Raw genomic sequence first — 17,259 nt, 5'->3', positions numbered from 1 at the left:
TGTAATACTTACCTTTGTTCCTGTAACGTTGCCTGGATTTCTGTCAGCCTCACTATCGATCGTGCCGTCTTCAATTCTGCGGACACTCTCGTACACTGCAAACTGCCCATTGTATGTGCTTCCTCACTAAGTTTCTGTGCCTGCACATAGACATATAATATAAATAATTTAATTTAAAATATTACGGAACAGTAAAAATTATTTCTACAAAACGCAAAAATTCTTACCTGTTTTTCAAGAATATCAGCAGGAAAAGCACGAACATGCTGTGTCAAATCTTCCCGGTAATGATTGGCGAGAGATGGTGTTAAAGAAGGTGTTAACGGAGGTTGTACTCTTGATAATGCTTGTAAACCTCCGGTATTACTCAAATTTCCAAGAGAACCTAATGTACTGAGACTTTGTAAGGAGCTTAAACCTTGAACTCCAGAATTCGTCCCGCCAGGACTCGTCACTATTTAGACAATATAATAATATATAATTAAATATACATTTACAATAAAACAAAATAATTAAAAATAATGTACAAATAAGTACGAATAAGTATTTAATTGAATTAAATAAATATGATGAAAAATGATTAAATTACGGAAGAATACATCGTACAGTTACTTATTTGTAAAAATAATACAATAAGATTGGACTTACATTTTCGCGCGTCGATACAATCCTGGGTTTCTGAATGTGTCGGAGTAGGTGGACCCTCGCTGGTAATATTGCCACTTGTATCAACTTTTAATGGAGCCATCACATCACTTCCGGTATTAGTTCGATCCCCACTAACAGACTGCTACAATGAAAACATAATATTGAATGTCATTTCCAATTAAAAAATATATAAATAAAATAAAAACACTTATTTAAACTATCCATTAAGTATATTTGTACAAATTGCTAACGATAAAATATGTGAAACTTATCTAATCTGATAAGTTTAAGTGATTCTCAAATATTCACTTACTTGTCGGGATAACAAAATAGCTGTTTGAATTGTTTGTAATGCCTTCTGTGGCGTGATGTCAGGTTGTTCCTTGTTGCCCGTAATTTGTGACAGTAATCTTGGGAGATTTGCCAGTGACACCGGTGGACCCGGAGCGTTACTGCTTCCCTGTTGTTGCGTGGGCGAACTAAGTTTTCCTGTTGCCTGTGGTGTTGTTGACGATGGATGTGATGTTAATCGAGGTAACGCTAAAAAAGACAAACAGATATTCCAAATAAAATTTACGGAAGTCATTAATTATTTAAATTCAATCTTTTAAATTAATGTTTAAAGCAAATTCTACAAAAATACATATTTTATGTATAATAAAAAACATTTTATATATTTTTACTTAAAACTTTTTCCCTAAAACGAATGTTTTATAGGAAATTAATGTTATATTTTATACGTGCTTGTTTTTTTCTCTTTTATTTTTATGTATAACAAGCAAAAATCATACCAGCGGCCAGAAGAACAGGACCCTGTGGCAGTGGATCGTGAGCGCAGGACGATGTCAAAGGTTCTGAAGTTGGTGTAGAATCGCCTGGCGAGATATCCATATCTTGAGTTTGGCGTTCTACGCTAACTTCTTCTCTACATTCTCTAGATTCTCTTTCCCGTTCTCGTTCTCGTTCTCTTTCACGTTCTCGTTCACGTTCACGCTCGCGCTCACGTTCACGTTCGCGTTCGCGTTCTCGGTCTCGTTCTCGCTCTCGTTCTCTTTCCCGTTCTCGTTCTCTTTCCCGTTCCTTTTCCCGCTCTCTTTCCCTTGCTGAAACATCATCTCTGCTACTGCCACCGCTCGCACTACATAAACTCCAGTATTCTCGTTTGTCAGACTGTCGCGATGATTTACCATCTCGCATGCTGCTACTGCTATTTGATCGCGAGTTGGAATGTTTATCATGACCTGCTCCAAACAAAATTCAGATTTAGTAAAGCTTCATATATTTCGTGTACGAGCATAAACACAAGTCTTTTTAATTAAAATATCCAAAAATATTAATTATATCCGATTTAATGTGACTGTCCGTTAATCTTTGAAAAATAGCATAAACGTCATATGCATTTTCTTGTTAAGAAATGCATATTTCATAAAAAGAAAAAAAATTTCACGTACTTGACCTAGAGGAATAGTCACTAGATTGGCGTTGACGATTATCTGTCCGATTGATCCACTCCCGTGGTTTTTCCCATTGAGAAACTTCCGTTTTACAATTATAGTAATACTTCTTTCCTGACGAACTCATGTGTTCTGACCAGTCGCCAAATCTGGCTGTTCGTTCTGTTGCTCCTCCTCGTTCATCCCCACGTTTATCCTAAACAGACTGTTCTAAAATTTCCGGAAAAGATTGAATAGACGGGCAGTATTTGCATTAATTCCAAAACTTGATCGAAAAGTTGAAGTTATATTCGCCCATATTCGAAGAGGCTATTAAGATATCGACGTACATATACATATAATTATTTAAGATTATGATAGTAAACAGAAATATGTATAGGGCCTTTTAGCAGGATGTTAATAAATATTTTATCGATTAATCAAAGGTTTTAATGTATTAATTAAATATGTTAGTTTCGCTGGTTATTATTTTCTTTCGAATTTTGAAATTGTAGTTAATGCCGTTACGAAGGAATTATAATACACTGACCTGACAGGAATTATGTGATGGTTTTCTCTGGGATGAAGATTCTCTTGATGAATTTGATGATAATTTTAAGGGATGTAAGATCTATACAAATGTAAATATATGTTATTATTATTAATATTATTATGATGCATGTATACATCTAAAAGGCATATTTAATCTAAAAAAGGCACGCAATAATACATATTAAATGCCATTTTCATCAAAATTTTCAGTAAATTTATCGGACTGTGACCATATGCAAATTATCTGACAGTCCATTTGCATATTAGAATTTATTTTTAATAAAATCAGGCTGCATTATCCTAACAGAAATAGAATCTATTTTATATAATGCTTGTATTTTATATTAGATGCATTATAAATCTTTTAAAAAATGTATGAAACTTCTCTCCTCTGCAGTTTAATATCCTTTTTTTTTGTAGTACAAATTAAAAAAAAAGAACAATGTAATAAATAATAATAACATTTATGAATTCGTGCATGCCATGTATATAAATTAAATAAAATCAAATTTACTCTTGGTACACAAAAATTCATTACGCATGATTCATTAAACTCTCAATAAAATCGCAATATAATAATCGACATAATAATTTTATTTTTACTATATTTAACAACAATTAAATTAAATATTAACATTAAATATATACTCACCTCCCCACTACTCCTATCGTGGTTGGTCCTGTGTTCTGAATCCCTGCTCTCACGGCTTCTCTTGTCTTTTAGGGATCGTGCACAATCTACACATATGCAAGCAAGCATGTTACAGCTGAAAATGTTAAGAGACAATTCTGTTTTTATACTGAAGAAAGGAAAGATATACGAGACTCTAGATAAATAAAAGAAGAATCGTATTACTTGACAGACGGAATAAAATACTTAATATCGTTATACGTAACAATTGATACAATTTATATAGATTAAATTCAATATTCAGATACATTATTTCTTCTATAATGCACGTTAGAATGTACAGACTACCCTGTAACGCGGAATGTTGGGGAAAGTGACAAAAAATCAATTACCAGAATACTTGTCTCTAGAGGAGGATAGTTTATAGTCTCTATTTTCTCTCTCCTTCTTGTAAAGAGGCTTGGATGTGTAATTCCGAGGGCTGTCCCGGTCCGTCCCCATGCCCATTCCCAAGCTGCCCGCTGGACTGTAAGAGTTACCATTTGGAGAGTCGCGCATACGTCCCTCGTAGCGACTGTCCGATGACGTAGTCGAGGAGGAATAGCCACCCTTAGAACTGCTGTATTTCGCGTTCTACAATCAAATTCATAATAAGGTGTTTGTGTGTGCGTGCAAATAATTACAATAAAGATTAACGTAAATGAATTAGAGATACATCAAGATTGCTTACTTTTTTCATTTTTAATTTATAAGATCAATATTAAAAATATTATTAAATATGGGCTCGATAACCCGCTTGAGAATAACAGGCTATCTTGTTCTAGTGGCAGTCTGTAAGAATGTACGTATGAGAGCTACATTAACTCGACTCGAATGGCATTAAACAAAACTTTAAAAAGTAATTACATATGGAATAATAAAATGTTAAAGTAAAAACGATTAACTCTTTCGAAATCAATGACTCAAAGAGTCACGATGATTTCTCAAAAGTATTACTCGCTTTTACAACAATTATTTCTCGCATCAATTATTGTACACGTATTTAATTATAAATAAATTCTCATTTTTATTTAAATATTTTACGATCCAGCAAGTGCTTCCTAACACGAGTACTTTTCAATATTGTGCTACAAATGCAAATATTTTGTAGTAATACTTCCAAGTTTTTTCAATGTACAAAGAATCTGTTAAGCTACTGGCTTGAGGATTATTACTATTGATTATTTTTGAAACAATACATAATACGGCGAGAGAAAAGTCGTCGACATCTGGAAAAGACCGCAATGAGACCCCTGCTGAGATGAGATCTCTAATATTTTTAGAGTATTGTCTACTAGAATAAATTATTGATTTTCTGAAAAGTGAGGTTATGTTTACAAGACTAGCAAGAAATTAAACATCACGAAGAAGTCAAACGGTTTCTGCGAGTAAATACCGCTCAATTCGTCTCGTAAAGACCAATTTGAGTAGAGCAAGTACCTAGTATTCGCTACATGTTCAATTATTGTACCACCCAGAGTTAAATGATACCTTCAAGAAATGGCCAACATCAGTCAATCAATGAGAAGCATAGAATAACTTTCCCAGCTAATTACAATTGTACCATAAACCTATCTACAAAATAATCCCGATTATTCGCATCGCGATACGTCTAATAAAAAAAAAAAAAAAAAAAGAGAAAAAAAAGAGGAAAACAAAAAAAAACTGTGCAAAGTACAAATTAAAACGTCACTTGTCAAAGTGGAGTTTGTATGCCTATCAGCATTGAACGTGTTTTACAGCACCGTCGAGTCTTACGTGTGATACGGCAAATTGGCGGCGATCAAGCTAATCGCGATTGTCCGACGGCGACGCTGCGGCTACGACCTGGCGAACGACCGAGTCTACCTTCGATGGTCGCGGGACTGGAAGGCAGAAAATCTGCGCCACGGAGGATCGCGGTTTGACGATGGCGACGACAAAGAGGCCGAGGCCCGACGCGACGATAGCGTACACGAAGGGGCGAGCGAATCCCGCGAGAGCGTAACAACCGCGGTCTCGGTCCGGACCGTAATCAAGCCGTGCATTATCGATTCCCAGCGATTCGCGATCGCCAGCTATGCTCTGTCTTAAAAGAAAAAGGCAGGCGGTGGGCCCGGCATTGGCCCATCGCCAGCCGAATACGAACTTTGATGCTGGTCCGCGCGGACGAGTGCTGTCACCGCGGGTAGGTCCCGTGTCCTCCGCGCGAGAACCGGAGCGATCTCATCTTTAGCCGTCTCTCCCCTTCTCCATCCGTCTCCTGGCCCTGTCCTCGGACGTGTCTCGCGCGGTCACCGACGCGGAACCGCGGGCGGAAATAATGCTGCTCGACGGCGATGACGACGGGAGCCGGACGACGGCGAGGCCGCGGGTGCGAGTTTATCACGCACGCACACCCCCAGCCCCCCCTTCTTCCCCTCTCACTCTCTTTTTTTTTTTTCTTAACGTATCCTAGACCCGCCAATCACTTGATGTTGGATGATATTTACCTGATAGGGATGGGCCTGGTGCTTTTCGAAGTACCTGGAATCATAAGACAACGGGCCGTGAGCGAGGGAAGTCGTGGCGCGGTGGCCGCCGCCGTCGCGGTCGTTTCCACGGGGAACGGCGCCTGAGCGGATCCCCATCGTGGAAAACTGGTCGTGCCGCGGTACGTCGTGCGGCGATTTTGTGGCAGTGAGCGGTGTGATGCGTGTGTATGGCCGAGCGGGTTGTACGGACGAATGGACGGATGTTGGGCGACGAGAGGAGAGGCGAGCCGATGCGGCGAAAAGGAAAGAGGGCGAGAGAGCAAGCGTGCAGGAGCGAGCGAGTTAGAGAGACGGGCGGCGGGACGAAAAGAGGGTGAGGAAGAGAGACGGAGACAGAGAGAGTGAGGTTGGTTGTGTGTCAGTATCGGGTATTTGACGGTAGAGCCCTACCCATCGCTGATCCTTTGCGGTTTCCTCGCATGCATTACCATCAATGCCAGTGTCTGTGGGAAATTCGCGGCCTCGGATGTTCCCTTTTCGGTCGGTCAGTGTCATAAAAACAACATTAACGCTTATTTAGCAGTTAACTTTCTTTCTACCCGGACGCCATGTCACATACGTGCTCGGCCGCTGCCGGGCGACTTCGACGAACCGCTCGTGCGACGGCGTGTGCGCACCCCGCCGACGGGGGGGCTCCGTTCACGACCAGGGACGTGGGGCACGATGGCGCGCGCCGGATACTGTTTACTTCCATAAATGTATAAGACGTATATGTATGCGTCGCGGCAGCCGTACCAATCGTTCCGAGATTATCCGAGCGACGGACCGAACGCGCGAGCTACACAAGCGTGGGACGTGGCACGTCCGGAAGTACCGCGCGCGATGATTTCCCTTCGCCTGTCAATTCCCGGGGATCCATATTTCGCGGAAGGCGCAATTTTTCCGAACGTCGGGCGTACGAGGCCGCGCGCTTAATCGCGCGGACTGATTGACCGTCGCGGGCGTCGCATTATATCTCGGCCGGGATTTAATTCCGGAAGTGCCCGCGCGCAGCGATATCCGGACGCACACCCACGGCACCTCTACCGTCGCCAGGAATACGCACAACGCGCGGCACGTCGTCGTCGCGAATAATCGGCACGCACCTGATGCAACGGCGGCAGCGGCGGAAGGTTGCCGCGGCGAGTGTGCGTGCGCAGCCCGCACCGACGGCGACGTCGCAGCAGACGCGGACGCGTAAAGGCGTCGGACTCGGCACCTTCTACGCAACCGCCCGAGTGGACGAGGCTGCTTCGTTTCGGCTCCACGAACGAGTGGCGCGAATGTCGGCCGGCGAGCGGCGCTGTTGTGTCACGGGCGGCCGAACCGACGCAACCGACGCAACTCAACGACCGAACGGACAGAGCGTGTCATCGTCTTCGACTGCGATTAACCAGCGAGTAGGACCGTGTCCCATCTTGCGTCCTTTGACGTAGCGGTGTCCCGCGGAAGATGCCACGGTCGCAGAAAAGACCGTCTTAGGCTCGGCCCGGTGGATGCGACATGGGAAAACGACCGTCGAAGCTTGACGTACTGCTATCCGGATGCGACTCGGAAGAGACACTCGGCCAGGAAGAGAACTCGCTCGACCGGGAAGAGGATCCTCCACATTGACAGGTCGCGACTCGCGAAGAGGACACGACGGGCAGTCGTCACGTCGTAAATCTGCGACAAGCACTGTAAGATGAAGGTCACTTTTCCACTTTCGGTCCGGTTTCTCTTGTCTCTATCCGCAAAAAGAAAAAGAGGGGAAAAAAAAGCTGCGAGAACCACTTCATGATTTACTCGCAGATAGCGGCGTATCGCGTGCCGTAATATTAATGTCTATACATGCACCTGCCGTGATATTCAATGCCAGAAAACTGTTTGTTTGGTTCTTTTTGCTGTACTTTCTCAAAATATATTTCTATCATTTTTTGCTTTAATAATTTATCTCTTCCATTACTTTCTGTATGTAGTGCAAATCAATGAGACCTACAACTGCTGCTTCCATGTCTTTTTATATACGATTTTTTACATTATTAATATACTAATTAACTAAATTTATTTATATATTGTTCTAAATGTCAAAGATATAAAAGATTATAATAAAATAAAACGAAAACTTTTTAAATTTAACACGCAATATTAAATTTTTGTTATTCATGTTTTAGTATTTTTTAATTTTTTTTTTAATTTTTTTTATTGAGTATACATACTTGTAACTAATTTTAGTAGCTTCAATAATTTTTTTTTCATATAAAATTTAATCGTTTTTACTAATATTAACATAAACATTTAAAATAAAAAATAATTATTAGTGTTACAACATAGGTTTTTCTTCAATTATAGAGAATTACTGTGAATTACAAAGCTGCAAAGGAAGATATGGATACTACATCTAAGCGTAAAAGTAGTAAAAATACGAAGGCATATTTAAAACATCAACGTCTGGAAGATATCAGATTGGAAGATAAAAACAAAATCGAAAACATTCTTCTATGGTTACCGGATTTCAATAAAACTATACGTTTATGCACAGGAAGTAGAAATTATCTACATCTCGAACAATTACTTTTGTTCTACACCCAGTAAGATTATTTGCATCAATTATGAAGATCTAATTCAACATTTAATTATTAATATTTTTACAAATAGAACGTTTACATATAAACAATTTCGGCTTGAGAACAATACAGATATATAACTGTGTGATTGCGATATTTCAGGAATATTCTTTCTAGCGTAGATGGAAACAGTGTCAAACTTAACGATGAAGTTAATTTTAAAAATCATATAAATAAAATGTTAATGTTCTTTCATTTTTATTGGCTTGACATAAAACAGGTATTTATTTCGATCTTTTCGTCAATTTACAGAATTTAATTTAAACGTAATTACTCGTCTATTAATTTATTTTTTTTTACTTTTGTTCTCAGGATGTAACTGATCATAGTCAATATTTAAATAAAGTATCGGCTTTGTTAAACGTGTATATAAACATGGAGTTAAAAACTTCAATGGAAGAAGGAACTTCTAGTCATATTATAAATTCTTCTGAAATTGCTGCAAAAATTATTGCAGCTTTGTATATATACTTAAGTAAGTGTTAAAAAAAAATTAATTGATATGTAACCATGCCGATATTTTAACATTTAATATTATAATATTGCAGACAACTCGGAAGAGCATATTTTCAGGGTATTACTTAGAATTAAATATACAACAGAAAAATATGCAAAAGTTTGCAATCATATATTTATGTGCGTAAATAATTTTTAAGCATATAAATTCTATTGATTTTTTGTACATAAAAATAATGCAAAATATTATATTCACACAGGAAGAGCTTTACTAATCTCAAAACAAAGAGGCACAGAGGGAAAATCTCAAATCAGATGACTTCTATAACTGATGTAGCTTATATAAGATATTTGCTCGTCTTTAAAATGTGGAAAAAAATGGAAGAAACAACAAAAGACAAAACAAAGAGGATTTTTCTTCTTTTTGAAAGAAAAGAAAAAAATTACAAGTTAGCCTTGATTGAAGAGCTGCTAGGACCGCGTATGCCGAAATTGCAAGACAAATTATTGAAATTTGTGCCTAGACCTGTTGGTCAAGAGAATGAAACACTATGGTTAATTCAATCAGATTTATTTGGTGAGCAAGTTCATCAACAGTTTCTGCTTTTTGAAGACAAAATGGATAACTGTAATAAAAACTTACAGTATACTAAGGTAATTTATGACGATTAAAATTATTTAAAGTTGCAAATTATCGATTTAATTAGAAGTTTTTACTGAGCTCTTACTGTTATTTTTTACTTTAGTAGTTTTTTTTATATTTAAAATAATAGTCATAATGTCAAAATATATTTAAAGTTCTAATTTTGATATATTTTAATATGTAAAAAAAAGAAAATTAATCTAGAAGCTGTGCAAACAGTTTATTATAACACATTTAAAATATTGGTTTTTTAGAACCACCAGACAACTTTGTTATTTCATCAAAGCAACACTAATGAAGATACATCTCAACAAAAAATAAAATATTTAAGTGGTGTGCGAAACAATAATACGCTGCCAAATAATGAAAATAAGACTTTAGATAACATTTATGTACAAAAAGAGGGATCAAAAAGTCTTGGATCAGTGAAAAAAATTAAAAAAAAAGTAAGGAAACCTGTAATAACGATTGATTCAACTGGAACCGAAATCATCGATTTAACTGAAGACGATGAAATAAGCAAAGTTAAAAGAAAGAGAACTAAACAAAATTCGAAATGTTTAAAAATCATCAAAAACATCATGAAAAGTAAAAAGCATATCAATTCTCCGAAATATTCAAATAAATTCATAAATTCCAATGTTACAGAATGTTCTAACGAAAGCAAGAAAATTACAGGAGAAAAAATTCGTTTGGAGAGTAAACCTATTTATGACGTTAAAATTAGTGATAGTACAGAAAACTGTACTCCAGTCAGTAGCAAGTCTTCGTTAAATGATCTCTATCATAACATTCAAAAAAGTGAACATCCACACATAACTAAAAATCAGATAAATAATACATGCATGGAATTTGCGAAAGAGGATGAAAAACAACCCGATTACAATTTGCATTGTTTGAAGTCACCAATATTTGTTGATCAAAATATTAATGGATTTAAAGTTACGGCGAAAGAGAGTAAATTAGAAAATTGTGTATCATTGTGCGTGACAATAGGAAATGCAACTAGTTCTTACAACAATTCAGTAACACAAAATAAGGAAATGTTAACATCTCAGGAAGATAGTGCCATGGAGACAATACCTTTATTCAAGAGGTGCCAAAATAATATTGCAGATCAACATTCTTTCAAGAAAGAATCGCCAACAAGCACGAACTGCAGTACGATGCAAAAATCACACAAATGTAATGCGATGCCTGTTGATGACATTACTCATGATATTACGCATACAATAAAAATATCGAAGTCTATAAATGATCTTAGACCGCAGATTACTCGAACGCAAACGCGGACGCGGACGCAAACGCGAACCAGAACCCGAACGCAAATGCGAACAGGAACGGGCACGCGAACGCGTACACGAACACGAACGCAAACACGTCGCAAGCAAACAGAAATTATAACACAGGAGATATGTGAAGTTGACGAATGCCCACATTGTAGAAAAATCGATTGTAAACCTTTACTTACTAATAATGTAATGAATACGGCATCAAAAGCACAAGAAACTTTGCGCGTCATGACTGAGCAATGTCTAGATAAATCCAATGATACGTGTACCGTTTCGACAACATTTACTGAAGATGAAATTGGAGAAACACCACTGCATAACCATGTCAATTTTGATAATGCGAGAGTAAATGATTACTACAATACTGCTAAATACTCTGATACTGCGATAAAGGAACAACAAAAAAGGACCGATTGCGATTCTTCTATATTAAGTGATCGATTACATTCCTCAGATACGGCATTTGATATCAATACCTTCGATATTGTTTCAAATGCAGAAGTAGAATATAATCTGAAAAGTTTTCCAAAAACAGAAGAAGCTGACGAAATAACGAAGAATGATTATGATTATTTAGAGAACATAAATTTCTCAAATAACATGCAAAACGAGGAAGATCTTCTAAAGGATCTCTTTTGGCAATCTTCTGAACAGCCTCAAATTAATTACGACAGTTTAACCGATGTACCAGCTAAAAAACCATTTATATATACCGACAATGATCTTATTACAGTAAAAACACAAGACATTCTGCACAATATATATGCAAACGAAAATGTCGAGACATCTCAAGACATAAATATGCCAAACGATCACGTTAAATGTAGTTACGTTCCAAATCATACCGGCAAACATGTCGCAAGTGCTGAAGAGAAAAATAAATATCTTAATAATTCTAATGACATGTGTACTGTCTCAACCACATTTACCGGAGATCAAATTATAGAGTCGCCACTAGACGGTCAGTACATTAATTCTGGTAGTAGAAGGAAGTGTGATTACAAAGATGTTCTCAAAAATTCTAATGATACGATGGAGGAGCAACTGGGAAGAAATAATTGCGACACTTCGATGTCGGACGAATTACATTCCTCTGAATTTTACGTATCAGATATGGATCCTTTTGAAATAAATTCTACCGAAGCCAGTGAAATAATGAAAACTGATTTTATAAACGATTTTGAGAATATCAGTTTCTTACATAATAATTTGGAAGATATATTATCGAACGATACTACTAATTTCCTCCTGCCACTGAAGACTTTCGATGACGATGTATATACAGATTTATCTAACGAAAAAAACGTCCTGTGCAATAATCAAAATGATAGTAGTATAGATCTAGCCTCTCATTTAAGTGATGACGACACTTTTCTACGATTGCCAGCAAAATCTGATAAGCTTGTGTTAGTAAAACATAATAAATTTCACTACAACTCTAAATATCTTTGTTAACTAATTAAAATATCGCTCTTCTACGTTTCAAAGAGCTATGGAAATTTTGATACTCTTCTCGATAAGTTAAATAATGATGCCTTAACTGTTTTTGGTTGCAAGAAAATAGATGTTGAAGGCATTCATATCTTGGAAGAGAGCGTTCAATCTAAATCAATTTTTTAATGAATTTTATTGCACCTGAGAAATATCGGAGAAAAAAATTCATCAAGTTTCCTACAAATTACTAATATCACGAGGAAAAGATTCTGCCTCAACATCGTATTGCACAAAACGTGTATTTTCGTTCATGGATGAGTTTGATGATCGTTTAATTAAGTTTTAAAGAAAACAGCTAATTTGAAATATGGATCCGTACATCTATATAAATGCCATTGCAATAAAACTACAAGTTATCGGAGATGACAGATTATTATGAAAAATCTTGACGAGAAAAAAAAAACACAGTAACAATAACGAGCTGTTCAAATATTTACGAAAAAAAGACACGGTAAAAAATCTCCAGCTTCTAAAAAAAAATGAGCTACATCAAGTTTCTAAAAAATTTTATACACTTCTGGATATAGCCATTGAAATCTACTGTCAACAAATCGCTTAATGTTGTAAGAGGAATATATTGCTTGAATATCTTATACGTCTGTATAAGATGCAATTTTATTTTGAATGAATCTTAATAGCAATCATAAGATTAAATCACAATAATTATAATCGAGATCATAGATCATAAGATAACAAATATCATTAAGAAGTAGACTGTCGGATGTATCATTATTCACTAAAGAAACATCTGAGAAGAAGGAAAACGTATCTATAATTTTGCTCTTTTCAAACGCTAATAAAATTGTCCATTCTGGATCAACACGGTGTTCAAGATAAAGATCACGTATTTGTTATAATGAAAGGTAATTCAATGTTCTTATCTGTATTATACATTTATGAAATTAATTATAAAATTTATAAAACATCACGGAAGAATATCAAGATATTGCGCGTCTCTGAAGATTACCGTCTTTCTGTATCGCAAGACACACTTTTGATTTAAATCATACAAGTTATTTTATTATTTAATATCTAAATCATCCATTTGAAGATAATCTGAATTTGTGTAAGAACGAAATGTTTTACTGGCTTAATAACGAGTTTGCATGCAGTGTTACTAAACTATAGTGTAATACTTGAAGTTAATGACTTTTTATTTTATTTTCAGAGTTTATATATGCGGAAAGAGTATGAAAAATAATACAGTAGGTGAGTGTAACATACATGTTTTGTGTAAAACCTCTCATTTCAAAACTCGATTATCTTTATGATTAAGTTCTGAAAGGAAGGACAACGTAAAAAACCAATTAAAAATTTCTGCTGTAATTACGGTAATGAATGGTTTAACGAGAATATATGTAGAAACACAACGTATATATTCGATGCTGTAGATAAATGTGTAAAAATGTTGTAACATTCTTTTTAAAATACTTAGAAAATGCTTTGCTTATTAACAATATTATGTATCTACAATTAGTACTTGATTGCTTTCCATATTAATGTTTTATACATACTATTTATTCGTTATTATTCTAATTGCTTACATTTTTTTTAATACGTTTTTTTTATTAGAGATAACGAGTTTTGCAATGAGATCTAAGAGTATATTACAAACTAACCTAACTTTTTTTGATCCAATTTTCTTAGAACATAAATACAGTAAAATTATATTTTACTTTACGTAAATAATATTTAAGGGTACGTTTGAACTTATTTACGATTTTCTTTTTTTTCATTTTTTCTTATTAATTAGTTTAAACTTTAGAAATTATGAAGTTGATAAATATAGTAAAATTGGATCACAAAGGCTTAGACATTAAGGCAGAAACTATGTTTATCATTTGCATTTGTTTATTACAGCGTGATTGATTGTGATTTATTATCCTGAAGAAGTCGCCACTTTTTAATTATGCGCCGAGTCACGTAACATTGATAATTGAAATAAAAATTGGATATACAATGCTGAGAAACATCTTAAAAGCTTCAAAGTCGTTAATTATGCAAGGCGACGTGACTCGCAGAGATATCTTCTATTATTCAGACATAATCTATAAGATTCGAAGTCTGTGTAGAGACAATTGTTTAAGTTATGCTTTATTACGATTGAATTGTGGTATTACACGATCAAGAGGTACTTCTAATACTTTTTTTTTTTTAGAAATATGTATTTTATGTATATATACATTTTACGCACGTATATTATTTTATAGTTGCATTCAAATATTAAGTATATATAATGCGAAGTACGTATTGAAAGGAAGAAAATTAACTAATTAGTGATAATCTTATCTACCCTGCAACAAGTTAAATTTCTGAGGTATATTTCCAAAGTTATCGCAGTAGTAGGATTTACTAGGAATAACAAAAAAATTTTTATTACACGGATTATTATATTTAAAAGAAAGTACCAGAGATATTTTATTTGAAATTTTAAAATAAGATGAAAATGACGACGATTATATTAATTATTAGAATTAATACTTTCCACTCCAGTACTGAATAGAATTTACAAAAAAAAAGAGATCACGGTTTAACAGAGCCACGTACGAACACAACTAGAAATAATTTTCATATGTGTAACTAGTGTATCTTGTATTTCCGTTTTTTTTATTAGCTTAATTTAATTATTAGCGAAGTAATGACAGTAGATGAAACTGAATCGCTAAATATTTTATTGTGCGCGTTTATTGCTATTTGGCAATAAAAAGATATTTACTCTCTTAAGTAATATATTTTTACTGCTCTTTTCTCTGACATATACACAAATTTGAACCAAATCATAATTTAGAAATTTTTTTTTTAATTTAGTTTATCTTAAGTTGTTTGATATTCAAAGAAATAATTTCACAAATATTATTTTATCTAGTCGATGAGATTAACATTTTTTTTTTTTTATAGAAAAAGAATCGATATTTTTTGTGATTAGTATTGAGATATTTAATTTGTTATACTTCTCTATCGATGTCTGCTGTAGACTGACTGATTTTAACGGTACTTCATATCCCCTATGTGTATGAAAATCCTCTTGAGAGAGACGTGCTATCACTGCTAAATAATATTAAACAAAATATTTGAAAGTTTAACAAATATTACGTAAATTATGATGTCAGAAAAAGCAATTACTCAATCCTGTATGTTTTTGCGTAAATGAAATTAATAAAGCAGGTTCAGAATATACAGTTATAAATACTGTTTTGATTTTAGCAAATCGTGCAGAATTGCAATTTTAAGATTTCGCTAAAACAATCCGATTGATTGAAAAATCGTGAATCATACAAAAACTGATATCGAGTACGCTGGCCAAATCTGACATCATAGCAAGATGCTCAGTAACGAATTTTAAAAGATAGTTGCATTCCTATTTTCTCATACATTTTATTTTTTAAACGTAAATTTAAAAAAAATATCACAGGGTCAATGCTTGCCATATTACTGCTGTGAAAATAATTTATTTCATATATTAAATTTCCTGAATAGTTAATATGCATTGAATATAAGTGTTTATTTATTTTTAAATTTCGTACTCTTAGCGATAGAAACGATACAACGTAACCGTATGTAAATGCTCGCAAAATAGATAGATAATAGCTATTTTAAATTGTATGTGTGTATAAGTTGCAGAACAAAATATTTTATATCTCCAGTTGCATATTATAGGAGCATGTACACAAAATAACCATAATTTCGAGCACATGTTTCACACTCTATCTATGTAGAGAGTGCGTGAAAATTTATAGAACTATTCCGTTGTATACCTCGGATATTTTATATTTATTATAGAGAACCTTACTCCAGTGAATGGATCAAACTATATTCTAAAAAAAAAAAAAATATATATATATATACATATAAAATTTAATTTGAAAGATTGCATAATTCAAGGTTTACAACCAGTAGATAGTGAATAAATAAAATCTATCTTTAGAATAAAGTTTATCCGAGAGGAGAGGGATATTCTTATTAATTTTATCCTAAATGAATACCAGTGCCCTAATAAACATATTGAAAAACTGCATTTGAATATATATTTCAATATGGTACATTTCAGTATATTATCAAGTAATCGTTACACATAAATAACAAATAAATGTCAACTCTTATACAAGCAATAACATTGCTTCATAGAATCGGAATATTACCCCATTTGGTGAAAAATTTATTTTTCTGGGAATAGTGCAATGGAAGCTTTAAAACTGTTTCCTTTATTGCATCATATTGTACATGTTTTTGTTGAATGTACATGTCAGCGATTTAAAATGTAATTCTAATCCTCTTCTGCAAACGTTATAGTAAAATGTTATTTATTTACAAATTCATCCTCTAGACTAAGAACACAGCTGTATCTTGTTTTTCATTCTTATATACAAAATATTTATGTAATAAACACTGTATGTACTGTGTAAGGAACTTCTATCAAATTTGTTAAAATAAGTCAGACCTGATTAATGCAGTTTGTATGCGTAGGAGTTTGGAAATAATGTACAAACTTATTATATCTATCAAATTATGCAAGTTGTATTACGTTATGTTTCTTTGTAAAATATGAAAGGCAGAATATGTTTAGAGTTTAGATGATGCTTTTGCACTTGTTTTAAAACAAGTACGTTTCGCTTGCCGTTCATATTCCATAAAATATTAAAAAATGCAATTAGATTAATAGAGATATAATAAGATATTTAGTCAAGTACTTTGTAAGTCATGTAATACATTTCCTAATTTTATCAAATTTCGATTTTACGTATGAACTATTAATATTTTTTACATGAAAATGTTTACAAATCCTCATATATAAGTTTAATAATTGTATATATGTAGATCTACGATAAATTATTAATTGTTTTTTCTTTTTTTATATATATATATATTAATTGTGTTCTGTGTGTAAAAAGATTGTATTGTGATAAGTTATAATCCACGATGTACAACAATGCAGAGACTGAAAAAAAAAAAGAATAAAAGTTCAATTTTTAATA

General features: G+C 34.4%; 2 protein-coding genes across 10 annotated transcripts in view; one reads left to right on the top strand and one right to left on the bottom strand.

Moving 5' to 3' along the window:
* Positions 1 to 6,390, bottom strand: part of Wcy (WW domain-containing adapter protein with coiled-coil wacky) — a 7,020-nt gene extending 630 nt beyond the window's left edge. Inside the window, exons 1-11 of one of the 6 annotated variants that reach the window (XM_070662662.1) lie at positions 6,207 to 6,390; positions 5,775 to 5,808; positions 3,657 to 3,897; positions 3,286 to 3,371; positions 2,632 to 2,712; positions 2,100 to 2,298; positions 1,440 to 1,889; positions 962 to 1,188; positions 649 to 790; positions 228 to 454; positions 13 to 140 (exon numbers count right to left, since the gene is read on the bottom strand). In XM_070662662.1, the coding sequence (XP_070518763.1) occupies positions 13 to 140; positions 228 to 454; positions 649 to 790; positions 962 to 1,188; positions 1,440 to 1,889; positions 2,100 to 2,298; positions 2,632 to 2,712; positions 3,286 to 3,371; positions 3,657 to 3,897; positions 5,775 to 5,808; positions 6,207 to 6,247 (1,856 nt within the window). In that variant the 5' untranslated portion in view covers positions 6,248 to 6,390. Of the gene's footprint in view, positions 1 to 12; positions 141 to 227; positions 455 to 648; positions 791 to 961; positions 1,189 to 1,439; positions 1,890 to 2,099; positions 2,299 to 2,631; positions 2,713 to 3,285; positions 3,372 to 3,656; positions 3,898 to 3,994; positions 4,896 to 5,061; positions 5,198 to 5,431; positions 5,688 to 5,774; positions 5,913 to 6,206 lie in introns of those variants that run through there. The other 5 variants (XM_070662665.1, XM_070662661.1, XM_070662666.1 and 2 more) reach the window with 5 other exon arrangements.
* LOC139106122 (protein PFC0760c) lies at positions 6,037 to 17,259 on the top strand. 4 transcript variants are annotated; one of them, XM_070662660.1, is made up of 9 exons: positions 6,037 to 6,129; positions 8,127 to 8,365; positions 8,504 to 8,621; positions 8,714 to 8,876; positions 8,950 to 9,037; positions 9,118 to 9,511; positions 9,755 to 13,352; positions 13,455 to 13,495; positions 14,147 to 17,259. In XM_070662660.1, the coding sequence occupies exons 2-7, from the start codon at positions 8,163 to 8,165 to the stop codon at positions 12,245 to 12,247; spliced, it is 3,459 nt and encodes a 1,152-aa protein (XP_070518761.1). In that variant the 5' UTR covers positions 6,037 to 6,129; positions 8,127 to 8,162; the 3' UTR covers positions 12,248 to 13,352; positions 13,455 to 13,495; positions 14,147 to 17,259. The 4 variants fall into 4 exon arrangements, with proteins under 4 accessions (XP_070518761.1, XP_070518760.1, XP_070518759.1 ...); XM_070662659.1 differs by having other exon boundaries at positions 6,070 to 6,162; XM_070662658.1 differs by lacking the exon at positions 6,037 to 6,129 and adding an exon at positions 6,976 to 7,474 and having other exon boundaries at positions 9,755 to 13,149.

The sequence above is a fragment of the Cardiocondyla obscurior genome, linkage group LG10 (genome assembly GCF_019399895.1).
Source record: "Cardiocondyla obscurior isolate alpha-2009 linkage group LG10, Cobs3.1, whole genome shotgun sequence".
In the NCBI taxonomy this organism is placed as follows: Eukaryota; Metazoa; Arthropoda; class Insecta; order Hymenoptera; family Formicidae; genus Cardiocondyla; species Cardiocondyla obscurior.
The sequence above is the reverse complement of the archived record's forward strand: the minus strand, read 5'-3'. Positions and strand labels throughout refer to the sequence as shown.

Bases quoted from the DNA above. Each gene is read 5' to 3' on its own strand.
- LOC139106122 (XM_070662658.1), top strand. From the start codon at position 7,340: ATGCGACTCGGAAGAGACACTCGGCCAGGAAGAGAACTCGCTCGACCG. The intron at 8,622-8,713 runs GTATTTATTTCG...TTTTGTTCTCAG, and splicing joins ATTGGCTTGACATAAAACAG to GATGTAACTGATCATAGTCA. The intron at 8,877-8,949 runs GTAAGTGTTAAA...ATAATATTGCAG, and splicing joins AGCTTTGTATATATACTTAA to ACAACTCGGAAGAGCATATT.